Here is an 18197-nt window from a genome sequence, read left to right as displayed (position 1 = left end):
CAAGAAAGTCTCTCAGAGTTTTCTTCTGCCAGTAACCACACATAGGCATATGGTGTGTGTCAACTCGTATGTAATAGCAGCTGTTACTTGTGGCATCAACACACATATGCCTGTTTGTGGCGATCAACATAACCATTTATAAATGTTTATGTTCTGTTTATGGAGGAGTTATATAGCTCTTGTGAAGGGACATTCATTGGATGTGCTACACCTCTTTTATTATGGAAGCAGTACAGAAAAATATAGCAAATACAGTGTCTTGTAAAAGCGAGATATCTATCTGCTAATGGGTTTAATTGAGCATCTGTAAACAAATTAAGTTCATCCAAAATTAACTCACTCCCAGTCCAAAACAGTAATAAATTATGTTGTTGAAGATATTTCGCTGATGAAAACCTTGACAGTATACCTGGAGTCTGTTTAAAGACATTTTCAAATTTCCATTTCCAGGCTCGATAGCTTTGCAGCATTATATAAGTCCAGTAGGGACTCCCGACAATTATATATTAATTTGGGTAGTCTTCATAAAATCTACAAGAAAAAGATGAGCTTACTGCCATTTTAACCTTGGGTTATTGAGTGACTTAATGTTAAAAGGATTTTTTACCTTCTGGAATGAGTGGAGGGCTTACAAGTTAGATCTTCCTCCACTTAAAAAGGGTGCAAAAAAAGTAAAGGTAAACAGTTCTACCTAACAGAATATGCTGAATGTCACCAGGAACATTAGTCAATCAAAGAGAGACTTAGATATTAAAATTGTGAGTCTTGAGAATTCTCTCGCAACACTGGCAATAAAGAGCATATTGAAGCTCTCAAAAGGGCGCTGTCATTGGCAGATTCGCCGGGATTGAAAGCACACGAGGCAGAGGTAAGAGCCGGGACTCTTACCATATCAGAAATGAGCACCACTTGTAAACACTTCACTGGGCTGGAGAAGAAGAATGGTCTGAAGAAAAGGGTTGGCCTCTCAGCTGGGCTCTGTTCCTTGTTATATATAGTGCTGTTGCATACACTGAGGACAAGGCATCCGGGTTTTAAGTGCCCAGGGCACTTTTCACACAAGTTTCAGCCTCTGTGGGTGTGCAAACAGGGTGGTGGCCCTCATCAAGGGTCAAACAGATGTAGTCACTTTGAATAGTAAGGTTATAAATGGTTATACATGGCTTAGACAAACAAACATTAACTGAAGAAAAAGCTACATATTTATACTTACTGAATAGTGTACTGGAACACTGTGTCTCTGGCTCTTGGGAGGTTATCTTCGCGATGAGAAAAGCAATGTCTGCTTCCTTTTGCTATTGATTAATTTACATGAAAGGCGAAATGAAAAATGGATAAAAATGTGTGGATTTTGATTTAGTTTATTTTTATTTGTTTCCCCCCCCCCTCTCCCTCTCTGTAGCTTCCACCCTCCATGAATGCACAGGGGTCTGTGGTGGTTAACTCACCACTTGTGCTGTGAAAGTGGAACCGAATGATCTCTGTTAACCTTCATGTATCTCGGAGAGTGAAACCTCTGCTTACACAGTGTGTGCTGTAAGCGTTTTGACAGAATTTCCTAATCCCATCAAACAGCGGGGATAAAGTGCGAATGTCATCGGAAAGCTGGAGTCGGACATGCCTAAGCATCCGGAGGAGGGGATAACTGCGGACAGCTGTGCACTGGATTAATACGCTGTAGCTGAGCTGCCTCATTCTTTCAGAGAATTAACAACAGCTGCTCATCAGCGCCAGGGCATTTATTAATCTGACCGGTGCAGGGAAATTCAGGCTGCTCTTGCATAAACAAGCAGTTTTCACACTTTTTTTTTTTTTTTGCTAGGATTGTTCCGCGGTATGTGTGGACGCTTTGACTGTGAACTAATACCTGACCATCCACTTGAGAAAATGGTAATTTCCTGCTTTCCAGTCACTGCTTTGGGAAGTCAGCAAATCACACTTCAGAGTGTGTTCAAATGATTTTTTTTAATCTCTTGGGTGACTGGGAAAGTTCAAAAACGCTAATGTTGCTGCAGATCAGAGCATGGAGAAAGATAACCTTGAGCTCCTCTTCCTGGGCGCAAACTGCCAGATAGATAGCAGACCCCTTCGAAGGCACTCTCCAGTACCTCAGCCATGCAAAATGGCCTCAGAACCCAAACACCGGCAAAAACGCAGCCCTGTGTTGGGACTGTGGAACACAGTGAGACTTGACGCGCTTGCTATTTTAGCTCAATGCTGTGGTATACTTCAGTTCCATTTATTTATTTATTTATTTATTTATGTATGTATGTATGTATTTATTTGTTTATTTATTTATTTTATGTAATATGCTATTTTTAAGTATGTTCTGTTGCGAGACCAAGTGAACAAGCCATTTTCCTCACCTAAGCTGTGCAAAAAAAAAAAAAAAAAGAAGTTAATTAAATGTTAATTTTGAGTCAAAGTGAAGGGAAAATGTTGATTGAATCGAAGCCTATGTGTGTGACCTGCAGAACACTGGACAGATTAAACGTGCCTAAACACTTAGGGTATAGAAAACTGAGTTTTCCATGCAGATTTCCCTCCATACTGTGAATCGCAGGAGGCCTGAGACTGAATATTTGTATCTTCTGACATTCCTCGACAAGGTCCCAGAGCAATTACCTGGATCAGTATTTTTCTAATTCTGCTTAATTAACCAGCAACTGCGACAAGAAAAATACTATCTGTTATTTAATACTTGATTCATGGGTTCTTAATATTCATTAGGAACCTATGATTCCGGCACTAAATAACAGATAATTCCTTGATGGTATTACTATTCCTGCCTGCAAGTGCAATGTCTGCTGTGAATGAAGATGTGCTCTGCACTGCATTGTTCTCAACATTACCATGCAGGTCTTGGGAACTGAAAACAAGGTTTGATTGTTGGAATATTTGATTCTTATAAATCATAGAACGTTCAAATATCAAAGGGATCAGAACAGGTATCGTTACCTTGACGACAGTAAATGTATCTTTCATAATCCTTACATAAACTGGAACAGTGTATCAAAGAGACGGGTTCAAAGATGGTGTCAGAGTTGGGTCACGTCTGCATAAAGTAACTTAAAATGGTTGCCAGGTTTTGAGGCTTAGGGCAGTGACCTGTTTTGCACAGTATGTGTGATTTTCAGAAGGCATTGCTTGTTCAGAAGGCAAACAAACACCCTGGACTCTGTAGTCGGATCTCCCACAAGTGTTTAACGCTCAGATGGTGTTGACGTTAACTATGAATGAAGGTTTCCCTTCAAAGTATGGCTTTCAGGCATGAGTCACAGATTGGATTGTGGTTGAGTACGGCGGTAATTGGAAAGGAATACTGATGCTTGTGCATGCTTAGGGGGCAATGATTCAATCATGAGACACAGAAGAGCGCGTCACACTGATTATGCTTCCATCTACGCTCGCGCCGAAGCACATTTGCTCCCCAAAATGGCTTTTCGCTGGTGTAGTCGGCGCACAGAATCGGAACAGGGAGGAAATAAGGAGCCGGTGGTCACATGATAACTACGGAATACAATCAACAATACGCGGACGGTCTATAAATCATTGTGCAACTGGCGCCCAGCCAAAGAGACTATTCCACGCCGGCCCCGCGTTTGTTTCTGTTTCGGTGATTTACCTTGGGGTGTCGATTGAATGCAGAGAATGCAGGCTACAGCCCCAAGGCTGCAACCTCACGCAACCCCAGGGACACTGCAAGGGGCGGCGTTAATGAGGCAGCAAAGAGCGCCTTCCATCAGTCGACAGGTTTTTAAACACGTTACGGAGCATGTGCAGAACCTCTGACATTTTTACATGGGACATTACTCCTGATTCTAAGCATAATTTATGTCCCCTAAATGCGCTGGGCCAATTAAAACCGCGTGGAATTTCAACTGCGAACATAAAAATATGTAACCAGAAGAAAATAATAATAATTCACAAATTTTCGCAGTACATAGCAAAATATTTATGTGACAATCACACTAAAGCCTTCAATTAATATTCTAAGCTTAAAATAAATACAAGTGTTCCTTTTTTTACAGGCTTAGTTCATATAGTTTTATATACAAATTATATCATAAAATTAATTGAAAGTACTGTGATAGTGAAAACGGCAAACACTGTAACATAAAATGGTTAAAGAATCCTAGAAAGGGTGTGCATACACAATGCACAAAGACTAATTTCAATGTTTTATACCACAACTGCATTTACTGTATATCATGCTGACTAATAGCTAACTAGGAAATAACTAACAATGAACACTTTTAAGCATACACTTTTAAGCTGTATGCTTAAAATGAGCTAATTAAATGAACTTTGCTACAGTAAGAGGAGCAGCTCTTGTGTTGGTGTGCATTGTCTGTTCCTCCCTTTTTTGAAACACTGCAATGCTTCGCTGAAAATGATGCTATTAGATCGCAGAAACGTGATCTTATGAAATTCATCCTGAAAGCCCCACTGCTGGCAGGAACTGAACCACCAGGCATCTGTGGACTGAATGACAGCTTGGCCCCAGGCAAGCTTGTCTCTGTCACACCTGATGAATCATATCTGTTTCTGAAAGCCTTTGGTTTGTCAGTGAAATGATCACAGTTTTTTTTCAGTTTTCATATTCTCTTCTTCTATTCCATCCAGCTATTTATTGAACATTTATCTGACATAGAAATAAGAAAAAAAACCTATCCTGTCAACAATGAATGGGGGATTTCTTGGATGAAATAAAATAAAGCGAACAGGGGAAAATAAATATAACATGCAAATCACAATTACAATCGATGAGGACACTTCCCCTTATTTTATTATTCGACACATAAAGGTATTTTTCACTCTTCTCCAATAAGGGAAATGTAAAACTGGCACGCGAAACCATGGGCAGCTATTTGACTGCTCAATTAGGGCCTGTGCAGGCTCACTAACTGAATAAGCTGAGGATGTCAGTGAAGACAATTATATTTTGCTGAATTGTTTGTGGGACTTATGTGAAAAATGGTGCTTCAGATCTGTTATCAGTCTTCCATAAGTGGCAAAAGATGTGGTATTATCAGATTGTAATTTTGTACTGTAGGTTTTACAGTATTTACATTATTTTTAACCAAAGAGGTGGCTGAGCATTGAGACCGCAGACGTAGTTTATTATCTTGTTAAGATATTTAAGGCCTCATGTAATAAAGAAATGGTCTGTTGGTTTACAAGTGCAATAAATCACAGGTTAAATAAAAACTGCAAAAGTTCTGTTGAACTAATAGACTAACCCTCAAGGCTTGGGGTTGGATTTTATTTTATTTCTCTTGGGGGGGGTGGGGGGGGGGGTGGTGGTGGTGGTTCAGATGCATGTGCTCATGACAGGAGCCAATATTGCATCGTACTGAAGCTGCTGTACGTTATTATGGGTCCGGTCCAGTGTCCAATACCAGTCCAGTGTCTGTTTGCAGTGATTGTTTGCCACCTGTGTTGAATGACAGGTGTAATTGATGGGGAAGTGTAGGTGATCAAGGTAAGGAGATTAAAGTATTGACTGGAAAAAATGGAAAGAGAGAGAGAGAGAGAGAGAGAGGCAATGAAAGCTACACAGTCAGATTATATAAAAATGATATGCACAGCTAGCTAGTACACAAATATGAGTCAGTGAGAGATGAAAGGGTGGGTATAAGCATATCCTGACAGCGGGGGCCAGTTCGCTTGTCCCCTCAAAGTGCTGATATAAATTAGAAATTAGCTTTGATAGCTAAGTGAATTTTTTTGATTATTTTAATATCGGCTGGTGGCAAAAATCACATTTTGCCCGCGCGCTATCAAAGCAATTGGCCTTGATGCTCCCGCATATCCGAACAATCAACAATATGCTTATCAAATGCGGTTCATTAAGGCTGAAGGCCAGATTTTGACTCCGAAGGCAATATATAATTAATTGTGCACACATGACATTTGCAGATCCCCAGGGGCGTCGCTTCAGCTCTGAAACGGGTAAATGTCAAATAAGGGGACATCTATGGCAGGGAGCCTCTCATGTACATTGCACTCTGATAGTTGACCGTTCAATATTTAATTTTTAAATATTTGTCGTCAATGCCGGGCACTGTTAGACAGCTGGGTTCCCTCTCGGACTCTTCTAGAAGTGTGTAGGAGGCCACTTTGCTTTCGCATTGTCGTGAAGCCCCACGCAGTGAGTGATAAAGGCCAATCAAAGCCGCCGTGTTGCTCTTTGATGCTTTTTAATGCTCGGCGTAGAGTGAGCATGGCAGCGGACTGAGGAACAGTGCCAGGGATGTCTGTTTAAGAGATTTGTCTGTCTGGCCTTCTCGGTCGATGGCTTTCAAATCAATTAAAAGTTCAGTTTACAGATAACTTTTCCCCCGGTGGAGGTGGCTCCTTTTAAAAAGTATACGACTGACGTGACATTTATAAAATGTTATCTAAATCCTTCCCAATAACATCAAATGAAGGAGAACCGAAGAACATGCTGTTTTGTGACACTGCAAATGGTTCAGCGACTGAACCACATCCTTATAAATGTTAATGGAATTTAAATGCCCCCCTACCAACAGCCATCAGTCTAAATTGTGCTTTTTGAGTAAATATTGGCTTGTCCCATCTTCACATATTTTCTTACCTGAAAAGTGCTCTGAGAATAGTTTATGAAAGTCTGATGGTGTCAGAGGCTTTGTTTTTGTAATTTGGATGCACTGCATTGAAAGAGATGGCTTGATTTATTTGAAGTGGGACACTGTGGAGAGATAGAATATTTGAACAGAACAATGTCCTGGACTTTTGTCCTTAATTTGACTTATTTTGTGAATGTCTTTTTTTGTCTTCACCAACACAGTTTTGAAAAGCTGCATCGGTTAAGATAAAAGCGGGCAATTACTATTAATTACAGCTTCAAGTGAAGGACAAATTTTGATTAAATACACACCAATCCAGAAGTGATTTTTATTCAATCTAGGCCGGTCTGACAGGCTTGATTTAAAATGTGCGAGTGTACTGAAAACCTAAGTAGCGACAGAGATAAGTGAATAAATAAAAATAGGAATGAATATCTGGATGGCGGGTCACCCTGAGTCTCTCAGAGCTCTTTGGCGGTATTGCTCAGTGGCCTGGCTGCAAGAGGGACAGATTTGTTTCACTAATAATATTTGTTGAAACTTTAATGTCACCTTCCACGGCAAAATGGAAAAAAAAAAAGTCTTTTCCTTCATTCACATTCATAACTAATTCAGAAGGCTTTAGCTCTTCCAGGCTACGGTGCTCCCTTATTAATATTTCATGTCGCTCAGTGGCTGGCTGTCATTGGTTATGAAGGAACTTAAAGCACCATTAGAAGCTTTTATCTGCCCTGTGATTTTAGTAAATCAGCTGTGAGAGCGGATGAACTGTAAGAGAGGGGAGGAGGCACGCACGAGAGGAATTCTGGTGATGTTTTCTGTTTCAAGCTGCTTCTGTGCGGGGTGAAGAAATGGTACGATGCAAGGGCTGGGTGAGAGGTGACCTTGAAGAGTGACTGGGCGAATGGGTCACCTTGTTGGGAGATACACAGGCACATTGCTGTGGTATGTGCTTTGTGGCTAGTAGCATGCATTCTTTTTTTCTACCCTCTGTATATTTACAGATGTTTCTGATGACCTGCCAGCTTTATAAAGGCTGGTATAGGGACATTTGTGGTTCCATGGCTTAAAAAAAGCACTCTTTATAACTCCCAAAGCAGCTCATACTGCATAGTTATGTTTTCAGAGGATCTACATATTAACAGATTAGTTGTACAGTATAGCATTTATTCACACTGTAGACATGAATGTCTGTTTTCACACCATGCCGGTACTTCTTTGTTTGAGCGCAGCAGGCTCAGGCTGCATCCGCCTTAGGAAATAGTTCCAACTGAAAATAATACTAAATATAGATCTCTGAAAAATAACCAAGTAATAAACATACACTGAACCTTCTTAACTGCTAGCATAACATTGCTGTTAAAGCTGCTTTGGAGCTACAAGAAGCGTATTTTTGCTTTAAAACCTTGAAGCTGCAAATGCCCATAATTGTAAAGGTCGTCATAAACTTCTGTAACTATCTAAAACATCGCATATAAAACCTGTCGGGGTCAATCCGAAATATATACTAAAACTGCAGTGGACTATCCCTTACAGAAAAGTCCCAAGATTACAACATCTCCACCTAGGATTCAGTCCCCCTCCCACAAGTAATGATAACATCATGCAATATAAATGGATAGTGTCACCAAATGTAAAAAAACAAACAAAGAAACAAAGAAAGAAAGAACACCTTGTAAGTCCTTCTGGATAAGGGAGCCTGCTAAACAAGTGTATAACATAATGTAAATAAAATGTTTTCCTGGTCATGATCTGATTGTAGTGTAGCTGCTGATCGGCACTGGTAACTGTGAACTGCTCACTTAACTCTTTAAATTTTAAACTGTAGCTCCTGCAGCCATGACAAAGCCAAGAGCTTTAGCTTTTATGCTATTAGATAAGTCTCGGCCATTTCATAGCTCCACCGCTAATTGCACAGGTTCACTGATCCTAATAAGGCCTTTCATCAGAAATGGCAAACCATGACACGATCCTAGGAGGGCTCCTGAAAAGTCACATTTTCGTATTTCGCGTTTTGTTGAAATCCCACTATCTTCACAGACACCCATTTTACACGATTACAGGATTAGACATGTTTCCTTAATTTACGTTATCTCTCATTACCTTTACCACCTCGACTGCTACTATGACTACACCTCTTTCTCTCTCTCTCTCTCTCTCTCTCTCTCTCTCTCTCTGTGAATGTGTTACAATCATTGACGGGTCCATGAGTTATAACCCAAAGATACTCAGAGCAGGGTCGTCTGGTAAGGGATTAATTGCATGTTGCATCACCTCTGCGACACTCAGAAATCCCCACTAAGTCAAATGTGTGGCTTCCAGGTTTAATTACCACATCGTTAGAGGAGGGCAGGGAGAGGTCAGAGGCACATTTGCAACTGCTTAGCCTGCTCCTGATTCTCAGCACAGCACTGAAAAAGCCCCATGCGATATCGAAATAACCATACCTCCTTCTGAACGTGTAATTATCTCTTTATTTCCATTCAAGACTATTCTCTTGGTCGTGTCACACATCTCTCTCATTCTTTCTTTTCGTGAGGTAGGTGTGTGATGTGAGAAATTGGTTTTTATTTGAGATTTAATTATGTGGTGAAAAAACTGAAGAACACAGAAATGTTCTGCTGGGTGATGCAAACATTAAGTCGGAAAGATAAGATTAATAGTAACGGCATTGTCCGGTGCAGGAGGTAGATTATGACATTTGAATGGTGTTGAAAGCAAAGAGCAAGGATTAGTACAGCATCTAGTACAGCATCTACAGCAGATGAAACTCCTGTAAAGGTCGGCCATTTCAGTTTGTAAATGTGAAGCATTAGATTTGCATTTTAATATTAGATCAAGCTTAGATCGTGTTGTTTTCAGTGATACCTCATGAAATGTGCTTCCTTTGAAATTTAAATCACTGTAAAAGCTCAACAGTCTTGCTCCTTGAGTCAGGGCCACAGCTTCACAGCTTCTCTCTAAACCAGACAGAATGTATCTGCTGTTGTTGTTGAGGTGAAATCTTCACTTGATCCTCTAATAGGGGTCATCAGAGGTCTTCAGTATGTGGTTGCTTTTTCTGTCATGACCACAAAGTGCTGAATGGAGTTCTTTCTCCCCTGGAGTTCCTCTAAGATTTTGCGGTTCACTGTTACAGTGCTGGTGGGAAACCGGTGGGTAGGGTCTTACCTCCTGGCCATATCAACCACATTTATTTGACAAAAAGAAGGCTTTGGAATTAGTTTAGACCCAGATTGAGCAGCTGTGTTTGTTTTATACGTAGGTTATGATGCTGGCCCACAATACGCAGAAGACACTATGTAGAAGTTATAAATAGTTTTTTGTTAAGATTGCTATGATTATTGTGATTATGCATCATCTGCTAGTCAATGATCTGATGCAAATGCCCCATTTCTATCATATTTAATGGACTTCTAACAAAGAATTCTATCTTTCTGTAAGTTAGCACCTGATTATACTGTAGCTTTGACACATCGGCCTTGACTTGCAAAAAGGACAAAATAAGGTCAAAATTAGCTGACAGACATGTGGACCCATGTTTATAAACTTCATAAAGTACATAAATGTTTATAAAGTTCTACAGTGTTACAAGCTACAGGGCAAAACTGATCTAGACCAGCACTCCCTGACACTTTTCTGACACTTTTATGAATACAATACCTTAAAACAGAATGATAGTGCTATCAAGTGAGGAATGAGGTGCTTTCCAAGTCTGCTGTAATGCATCCTTTTACAGTCATAATGCAGTTAATCTCCCCCTTTTCTACCCCTGCTCCCTAATGTGGAATAATGGTACAGAATGTTCCCAGTGGTTACTGTTAGGCAGAACACACTGTATTTCTGTTGTGAATGCTACTCCCTATATCACAGACCCACATTAGTGTGTGTGCTGGGGGGGGTGTTAGAATCAGCATTTCTTCACCCCTTCGTAGCAATCAAAACCAAACAGGCTGGTTATTTGCCGCCTCATAAATGGTGGCTTTACCCTTCTGGCCACTAATGACCATTGCCGCCCAAAACGCGGCATGGTAGCATTGGAATTCAGATTGCATCAGGCAATGTCTCCGTTTACCCTTTTCCATTTGCTCTTAAAGTGTGCCTGTTGGTGCTTTAGACAGATTGTTTAGAAATGAATAGCTATAGCAGTGGCTAGATAAATTAACTCTACCTCACCAGGTAAAATGAAATCCTATTTTGGTACATCTTTTTGACCCAGAAGGGGTAAAATACGCGAAATTTATATTTAGCTTGCTCATTTTCAGTTGTGATAATATTTTTTGTGTGCGGTGAAGGCTAACCCAAAGGGGATGTTTCACATGTGATATGTTATCAGCGACTGAGTGCATTGCACCAGTTAATATCACACGTATACGAAATGCTGAGATTTCTTGCTGTTCAGAGAGGCCAAAGGCGATGTGAAACTGTTGACAAAGCTCATTGAACAGCAGTTCAGTTGAATATCTGGGGTGAACACAGAAATGTAAAGAATTTGACGCTAAAAAATGTGAATTTTCTTTCCAGCCTTCTGGTGTTTGTGGTACACTTTTACAAACTGTGTCTGCGACGTACAAAAGGCATCGATAATCAATTCGCACAACAAATCAAAGGCGTTTTGAAAAGGCAACAGTGTGTCGGCTGCGCTGAGCTCCCATAATGCCTGCATGGTGGAACAAAAGCGTCTTTTCATGTTGTGTGAAAGGAGTCTGTATAAGGCTCTCAAATTCTTACATAAAGGAAAGAAGCCTGCAGTTGTGGTTCTTGTTATTAAAGGGATATTTCACTTCGGTATAACACAAGTAATTTTGTGGAGCTTACTCCACTGTATTTGCGTTGCGTGAATACTAGCAACGTCAGATGTCCCTGTTTTCTGTTAACGTTTTCATCGCCGTTCCTTCCGGTTTTCCGGTTTCCATTCCCTCCCATTCATTTTTGCGACCTCACCAAAATGAATCATCTTAAAACACAGACTAACTCGGGAGGATAATAGGCCGATGAAAAGAAAGTACTTATGTTTTTATGGTCTGAGGTTTTTTGAATACCTGGTATATTTTCAATGCTTTATTGCCTTATAAAAGTTGTGTTATTTTAACTAAGCAATGTATCCTTGAGCAGGATAACATATACACATGGGCACGTGCATTTAAAAAAAATCAAACTACTTTCTGTATTTCTATTCCGTGATTATTACCACCATGTTAGAGGGCCACCTGAAAGAGAGAGAGACCATCTAATGGGCCAGATAGGTCAAAGGTGGAACAGGCAGTGGTGCAGGGTTAGTCGAAGCAGATCCATCTACCACTTGCTGTTACGTTCCTTTCATGAAGAGGCCAATCTGTCAAAAAGTACTGTTTATGTAAGAGATGACCAACTGACATTCTTTTTTCTTCTCTCCCCCTCTCGCTCTCTCTCTTTCCTCCCCCTCCCACAGTGAACAAACACAAGCCCTGGATAGAGACGTCCTATCATGGAGTAATAACCGAGAACACGGACACTGTCCTTCTGGATCCTCCCCTGGTGGCCCTTGATAAAGATGCGCCAGTCCCCTTTGCAGGTAGGAGTCCTCATCTGTTGATATTTTTCTTCCCCTGCTCACCCAGAAGCCCACTGGGGACTCCCAGGAAGGACCTCGTGGCCTTGTAGCTGATTGGCTGTAGGTGACATGCTCCGCCCCGGCATTAGACCATTTCCCATGTGTAATTGGAAAGCTTTTCTGCCACTGGGTTCTGATTAAAGATAAATCAGAAGAGAAGTGCAGGTGGGTGACAGGCACTGTGTAATTAGAGCAAGTGGATTTTTTAACCCTCTGAGGTTTTGTGGCAGTTCGAGCCTTACACCTCATTAGCTGAAGGCAGCTGAAATTAATTGCCTCTCTGACAGCCAGGAAATACTGATGTCTGCTGTAGTAGTGGGCTGTTCAGACTTGCCAACATAAAGTGCGGTTTACAACACAATATTCAAAATGCCACCAAAGGCATAAACAAGTCTTTGCACAAATGGAGGGCAGGTCTAGGCTCATGAACCCCACTGCCCCAAACAGAGCCAAAACCAGAAGAACATTTGAAGGTTAGCGCAACTCCAAAAAAAACAAAAACAACAACGCTCTCCATACTTATGGCATTGACCTACAACGGAGATGAATTTAAAAAAGATCTGCTGAAAAGGTGCATTCTCTCTCTCACTCTCTCCCTCCCTTTTTCCTCTCTCTCATCCTCCCTCCCTCTTTCCCTCTCTCACTCTCTCCCTCTCACTCTTTCCCCCGCACAAAGTCCCTGAATTATTCACAGTGTGCTTTGTCATCAATCCTGGTTTTGTCTCTGCGGGGAAAGGAATGGGGCGATCCCTTGGCATTGCATTAATTGCTGTTGGAGCGTTGCCCGGGATTGTTAAATGCTTGCCTTTTTTTAGCGGTGAAGTAACAATGATGAAACTCAAAAAGGGGGTGACATACGCAGGAGCCTGGATCCAGAGAATGGATTGTTCTTCCTCAGAACAGAAACACCCCCTGTAAGGTACGGTGCGCTAGGCTTGTACCGCACGCTTAGCATTCTCGATCACATCACCGCGAATGACAACTCCGGCATAGAAAACAAACTACGACAGAAAAAAAAGCAGCCCCCTCTGCTAATTTGTTATCTAGGCCAGAGTTACACTTGCGCTCCAGCCATTAATCTCTCTGCAGGAGAGAGAGGGAAGACAGAGCGGCGCTACATTGTGTCTGCTAAGCTTCGGCTCTTCTGCCGGGAGCTGTAGTCACATGAAGGGGGGTGCGCTTCATTGTGAAAATCCCGTGCTTTGTTGCCGAGAGGATAGATCCATATGCACAAATGAGAGAGAGACAGAAAGAGAATTTGAATTGACAGCAAGAGCGAGACGAAGGGAGATAATCCAAAAAAAAAAAGAAACAGAAAAGGAAAGCAATGAAAAAGACAAGGACAAAGTAAAGACAAGAAAGACAAGGCAAAGTGTGTCCTATTTTATGCTCACGAGGAACGTGACCTCCTTCCTTCTAAGAGTGCTTTCCCAGGGTGCACCGCTCTTTTTATCCATATAATACACTGTAACTAGAGAGATGGGCTGCAAGCTGTTCATACCTGTGCCTGGCAGCCCCATAGGGTGCCACCTAAGCACCCGTCCCAGGAAAAGGGGTCTTAGTCAGCAAGGCTGTCTCTGGTTCATGCTGCAAGAACTGCAAGTGGGCTAGCAGGTGCTTGCAGTCTTGAATTTGCACATTAAACCTAATCACAATGTAGTTATTTGTTATTGGCCATTAAATATGTGAAATCAAGAAATAATTACAAACTGAATGTAGCTTCAATGGTCAGCCATGTCGTCAGTACACTAGCTGGCAAGGTAGATGACAGCAGTTCATGGTGGCATAGAGCTAGCCTGGAAACAACAGGGTTTACTACGACTAACACAGCTTTATCTTGCAAGCTAGCTCCTAAGTTGCCTAGCTGCCTCCTATAACAGTTTCCCAATGCAGCAAGTAAATTTGCTGCTCACTCACACATTCACACAGAGTCGTAAAACTATATGTCTTGTTTTAAAGGTGTGCACTGATCTGAACACAACCTAAATGTTTTCCATTTTGGCTGCCTCCGTCGTTTCGAGTGCTTATTTCCAGTGGCAATTTCTGAGGAGATGTTACAGCCGTAGAGTGCTGGTGACCTTTACACGTTTCGCTATATTCTAACATTAGCGATCAATGCTGGAGCTCGCTACAGTCAAATGTGACCTAATTTTGCACATGGCGTGCTGTGTGAGAAATCTTTGTCATAATGACAGAGGCACAAACTTTATTTGCTGCAGCTGTCATACTCGTGAGCGTGAGGGGAGATGCATAGTGCCAGACTGTGCACAGATACTCAGAATTGGCCACTGGTGAGACATTTAACACTTAATAGTACTGTAACTTGATGTTGGGGGGAGTGGATGAACCTGCAACTCTCCCCCTGTCTGGCTGTGCACCTGTGTTGCAGAAGTGGGACTAGGAATTCTATATCGGGACGACACATTGTCGCTAAAGCCTAGTTAAAAATAAATAAAAACGAATACACATGCGCAAACACGCACAGAGGATTTTTAGAATGAGAAACATGAAAGGCGGCCTACAGTCTCTACGCCCCTCGAGCATCCGAAACCGTACGGAGGGTGACGGAACGATAGACAAAACAAGCCGATTATCTACAAGCCTGTCTCTGTGGGAGATTCTTCTCCCTCGGTGTCTCAGCGTGAGGCTTGCCTGTTGAGTGACTAAATCACGCTGATTAACCAACGGCCTCCTCCCCCCGGTGGCATCTGATTTCCTCTGAGAGCGAGCGGCACGCCAGCACGCACGCCTCATGGTTTCCGATGGGCCTCGTTCGGGAAATTAAGGAGACATTTGTAAACTTGATTTTGCAGACGTAAAATGCCTGATTGCCAATTTCAATAGTCAGACGGGTATTTATCCTCAATTTGAGCACAGCTTGAATCCGAAGAAATGCGTCCAAAAACAACAACCGCGAGAAACCTCAAAAAGCACTCGGGGCCCCGTGCAATACATCACCGCGATCGCCGTTCTGCGTATCTGTCTGCCGGCCTGTCATGTTGTATTTATATCACCCAGATTGGCGGTGCTAATCTGAGCGGATAGAGCAGCAGTGTATGTCAGCTGGAGTGATATGGCGTTTATGCCTCACTTTGGCCGGCTTTCGGTAACGGCACTCGTCAGAGGACTTTTGCATAGCGCTGCCAACAGATAGCAATCTCTGTCTGCGCGTCCCGACGTGCTCTCCATGTCTTCCCTTACGGTCCAATTACTCCTCAAAAGACCATTGGAAACTTCTGGAATCATCGGGTTTCTGATTCTAGAAGGATAGTAAACAGATCAGGACTGTGCGGCTTGTTATGTTCTGCAGCCTTTTTCGCAGCTATTACATCATGTAAACGAGCATTTATACCATCCCAACATCAAAGCACCATACTCAAAAAATCTCAAGTATTTTAGTCTTCATATTTTTGCTAAGTAAGTAAACTATTGCCAATGAGGTCAGACAGATTCAAACTCGTCATGATTTGCCAATGGCATAAGAAAATTTCACTTCTCAAGCAAACAGTAACTTAAAACAAGCTATTATTTTCTACTTGGAAGAAAAAAAAAAGATTTTAAGTCTCATTACAAGACAAAGAGTGCGAGTTAAGACTTTTTTTTCAGGGTATCTTCAGCTTCTTGAAGCCTTTTCATGTCAACAACCCAACTCTCCCTATTCATTAAATGTTAACAAACTTTTAATTCTTAATTTGGTGATTATTTATTGAATAATTCATTTTCCTTAATATGATATGATATGTTTGGTGGGTGTAATTTATATTTCTGTTAATTGGATGCGCTTTATCTTTTCTAGCTGTTATTAATGAAAGCTGATATGCTTGCAGGCATGGACCTTCATTATGCATACTGTATGCGTTCAGCAGATGGCAGGTTTTAAGTATTTATTCATCTCTGCTAAATACTTGGTGCACTTGCAACTTGAAAGTTGTGAATTTAACCACAGAGAGGTAGACCGGGTGTATGCGTGTGATATTCCACAACTAATTTAGTTTCAAACGCTGTCTCGACATAATGTTTAGACATGTTTCACATTGTTTTATTAGCTGTTGATCCTGACCCTGGCAATCGCTTTGACATCACCTTGTGCTTTGAGCTGTGTGTGTGTGTGAATGACACTTGTCTCTTATGTCACCATTACGTGATGAAGTGATAAGCGATGATACAAGCGAGTCAAAAGGCTGTTCTCCTCTCGCCTCACTTTCATTTGACATTGTGCACACCCGCTGGGTGGCTACCCAACGCTCCAAGCCTCAGTCAGACCAGGCCCCCCCCCCACCCCCTTCCCGACGGAATTTTCTGTCCTTTCGCGGGAGGATAACAGCTAGAGTGGAACAGTGCGAGGCCATTTGATTTCCAGTGGAGGCTTAATTTAATAACTCCGCCAAACGAGCACGCGAATATCAACAAACACCCCTCGCGCCGGGCCCGGCCCACTCGGAGGATAATCAGACTTGATTAATTAGCCCCTCGTCGTCTCAGTGATTGAAGAACAGGCCTAATGCGTACTTAACAAATCCCGCTCTGTTATTATTCATCGCATTTGTCATTGTCAATAATGCGTGAGGTTTTAATTGGAAAGAGGAGTCACGTATTCTCAATCCAATTAATTCCCTTTTATGTCCCTTCCCCTATACCCCTAACGCCTTTAATGTTTCGCCCTCGGTCTGAGCTATCACTTATATTGTCTATATGTGGCCCTGTGCGGAAATACACTGACGACACCTCGCTCAGCATGTCACTCAAGATAAGGAAGCCTGCCAAATAAAGATAAAGTCAAGTTTAACAGCCTCAAAACCATGAAAAATGCCTTCGCTTGGACAAGTCTTCACGCTGCATATGTGATTAGGCCACATTACGGGCCAAAATGCGCTATGCAGTAAGAGATAATGACGGCGGGGAGAGTAACCGCCTCTTTCGGTCGAGCGGCTCTGCTTGGTTGAGCGGCCGCGCCCAGGCCGCGTGCGTTCCGTAGCATCGGATAAAGCCGCGTGTAATGAAAGCGCCGACGCCGTTAGCCAAATTCGGAGAGAGAGAGAGAGAGAGAGAGACGAATCGCCGTGGCCCGTTTCTCTCGTTCGACCGTATCTCGTTCCCCTGGGCCCCGCGCTCCGTCTTGTTTGACCGACGCAGAAGGTCGCGCGCCGTGACTTCCCCTCCGCAGACAGTGAGCGATGCCGCTCCCCGCGCCCCCTTTTCCTCTCCATCAGCGACCGCAGCCGGCCGCACTCGCCGTTTATCAAGAGTGAAATACGGTCCGACAAGTGATAAATGCACAATACCGAGCTAATCGTGTTTTTACTGTTGACAAAATAATAAGCAAACGCTAAGGCCATAGACGGATGGTAATTTGGGTCAGTTTTCTTACGTGAGCGAGTGCAATACATACACTGTTCATTTTAAGTTAAGTCATCCATATCAAAAGTTCTACACTGTGTGCGACAAAGTGCCACATTGATTATTAAACTATTTAAAAGCAATGAAAAACTGGTGTTAATCACAGCATGTAGTGCTTGTTTCAGCCAGTAAACAGTAGCAGTATATGTCTCCAAACACTGATCAATCAATGTTTTTTGTAATTAATGTCTAGGGTTAATGAATGGTAAGGTTGGCACCAGGCTGACGTATTGGAGAAAAGGTTCTTTCTGAATGGAGAGAAAATCACTTCCTGCAGGAAGTGATGTAAATTTGGGCCTTCGATTCGCCTGCACTTCTCACCCTCTGTGTCCAACAGAGAAGTTCTCAGGATCTGCCTGTGTTGTGTTCAGGCCTTTAAAAAAACGCAAAAGATTTGTTTTTTTTTTGAGGGTATTAATAATCTCCCTCAGTGTGTCAGCCATCAGAGCTGTTAATCACATCTTTCAGGGTGACACAGGTGCTGAGCATTGAGCAGCGCCGCCAAGTCCTCCCTCTCCACCTCCCTTCTGCTTGGTCTCTGTGCGGCGCGCTAGCCAGGGACGGCATCAGGCTGTATGTGCGGGGTTAGCTGGAGGGTGAAGAGACTAATGTTC

At 42.3% G+C, this 18197-nt stretch overlaps 1 protein-coding gene across 1 annotated transcript in view; it reads left to right on the top strand.

The window, feature by feature from the left end:
• Positions 1 to 18197, top strand: part of clstn2 (calsyntenin 2) — a 133342-nt gene that overhangs the window by 47261 nt on the left and 67884 nt on the right. The window contains exon 2 of the mRNA XM_035423592.1: positions 12025 to 12147. Coding sequence (XP_035279483.1) covers positions 12025 to 12147 — 123 coding nt within the window. The remainder of the gene's footprint in view (positions 1 to 12024; positions 12148 to 18197) is intronic.

Source organism: Anguilla anguilla, chromosome 6, assembly GCF_013347855.1.
Source record: "Anguilla anguilla isolate fAngAng1 chromosome 6, fAngAng1.pri, whole genome shotgun sequence".
In the NCBI taxonomy this organism is placed as follows: Eukaryota; Metazoa; Chordata; class Actinopteri; order Anguilliformes; family Anguillidae; genus Anguilla; species Anguilla anguilla.
The sequence above is the reverse complement of the archived record's forward strand: the minus strand, read 5'-3'. Positions and strand labels throughout refer to the sequence as shown.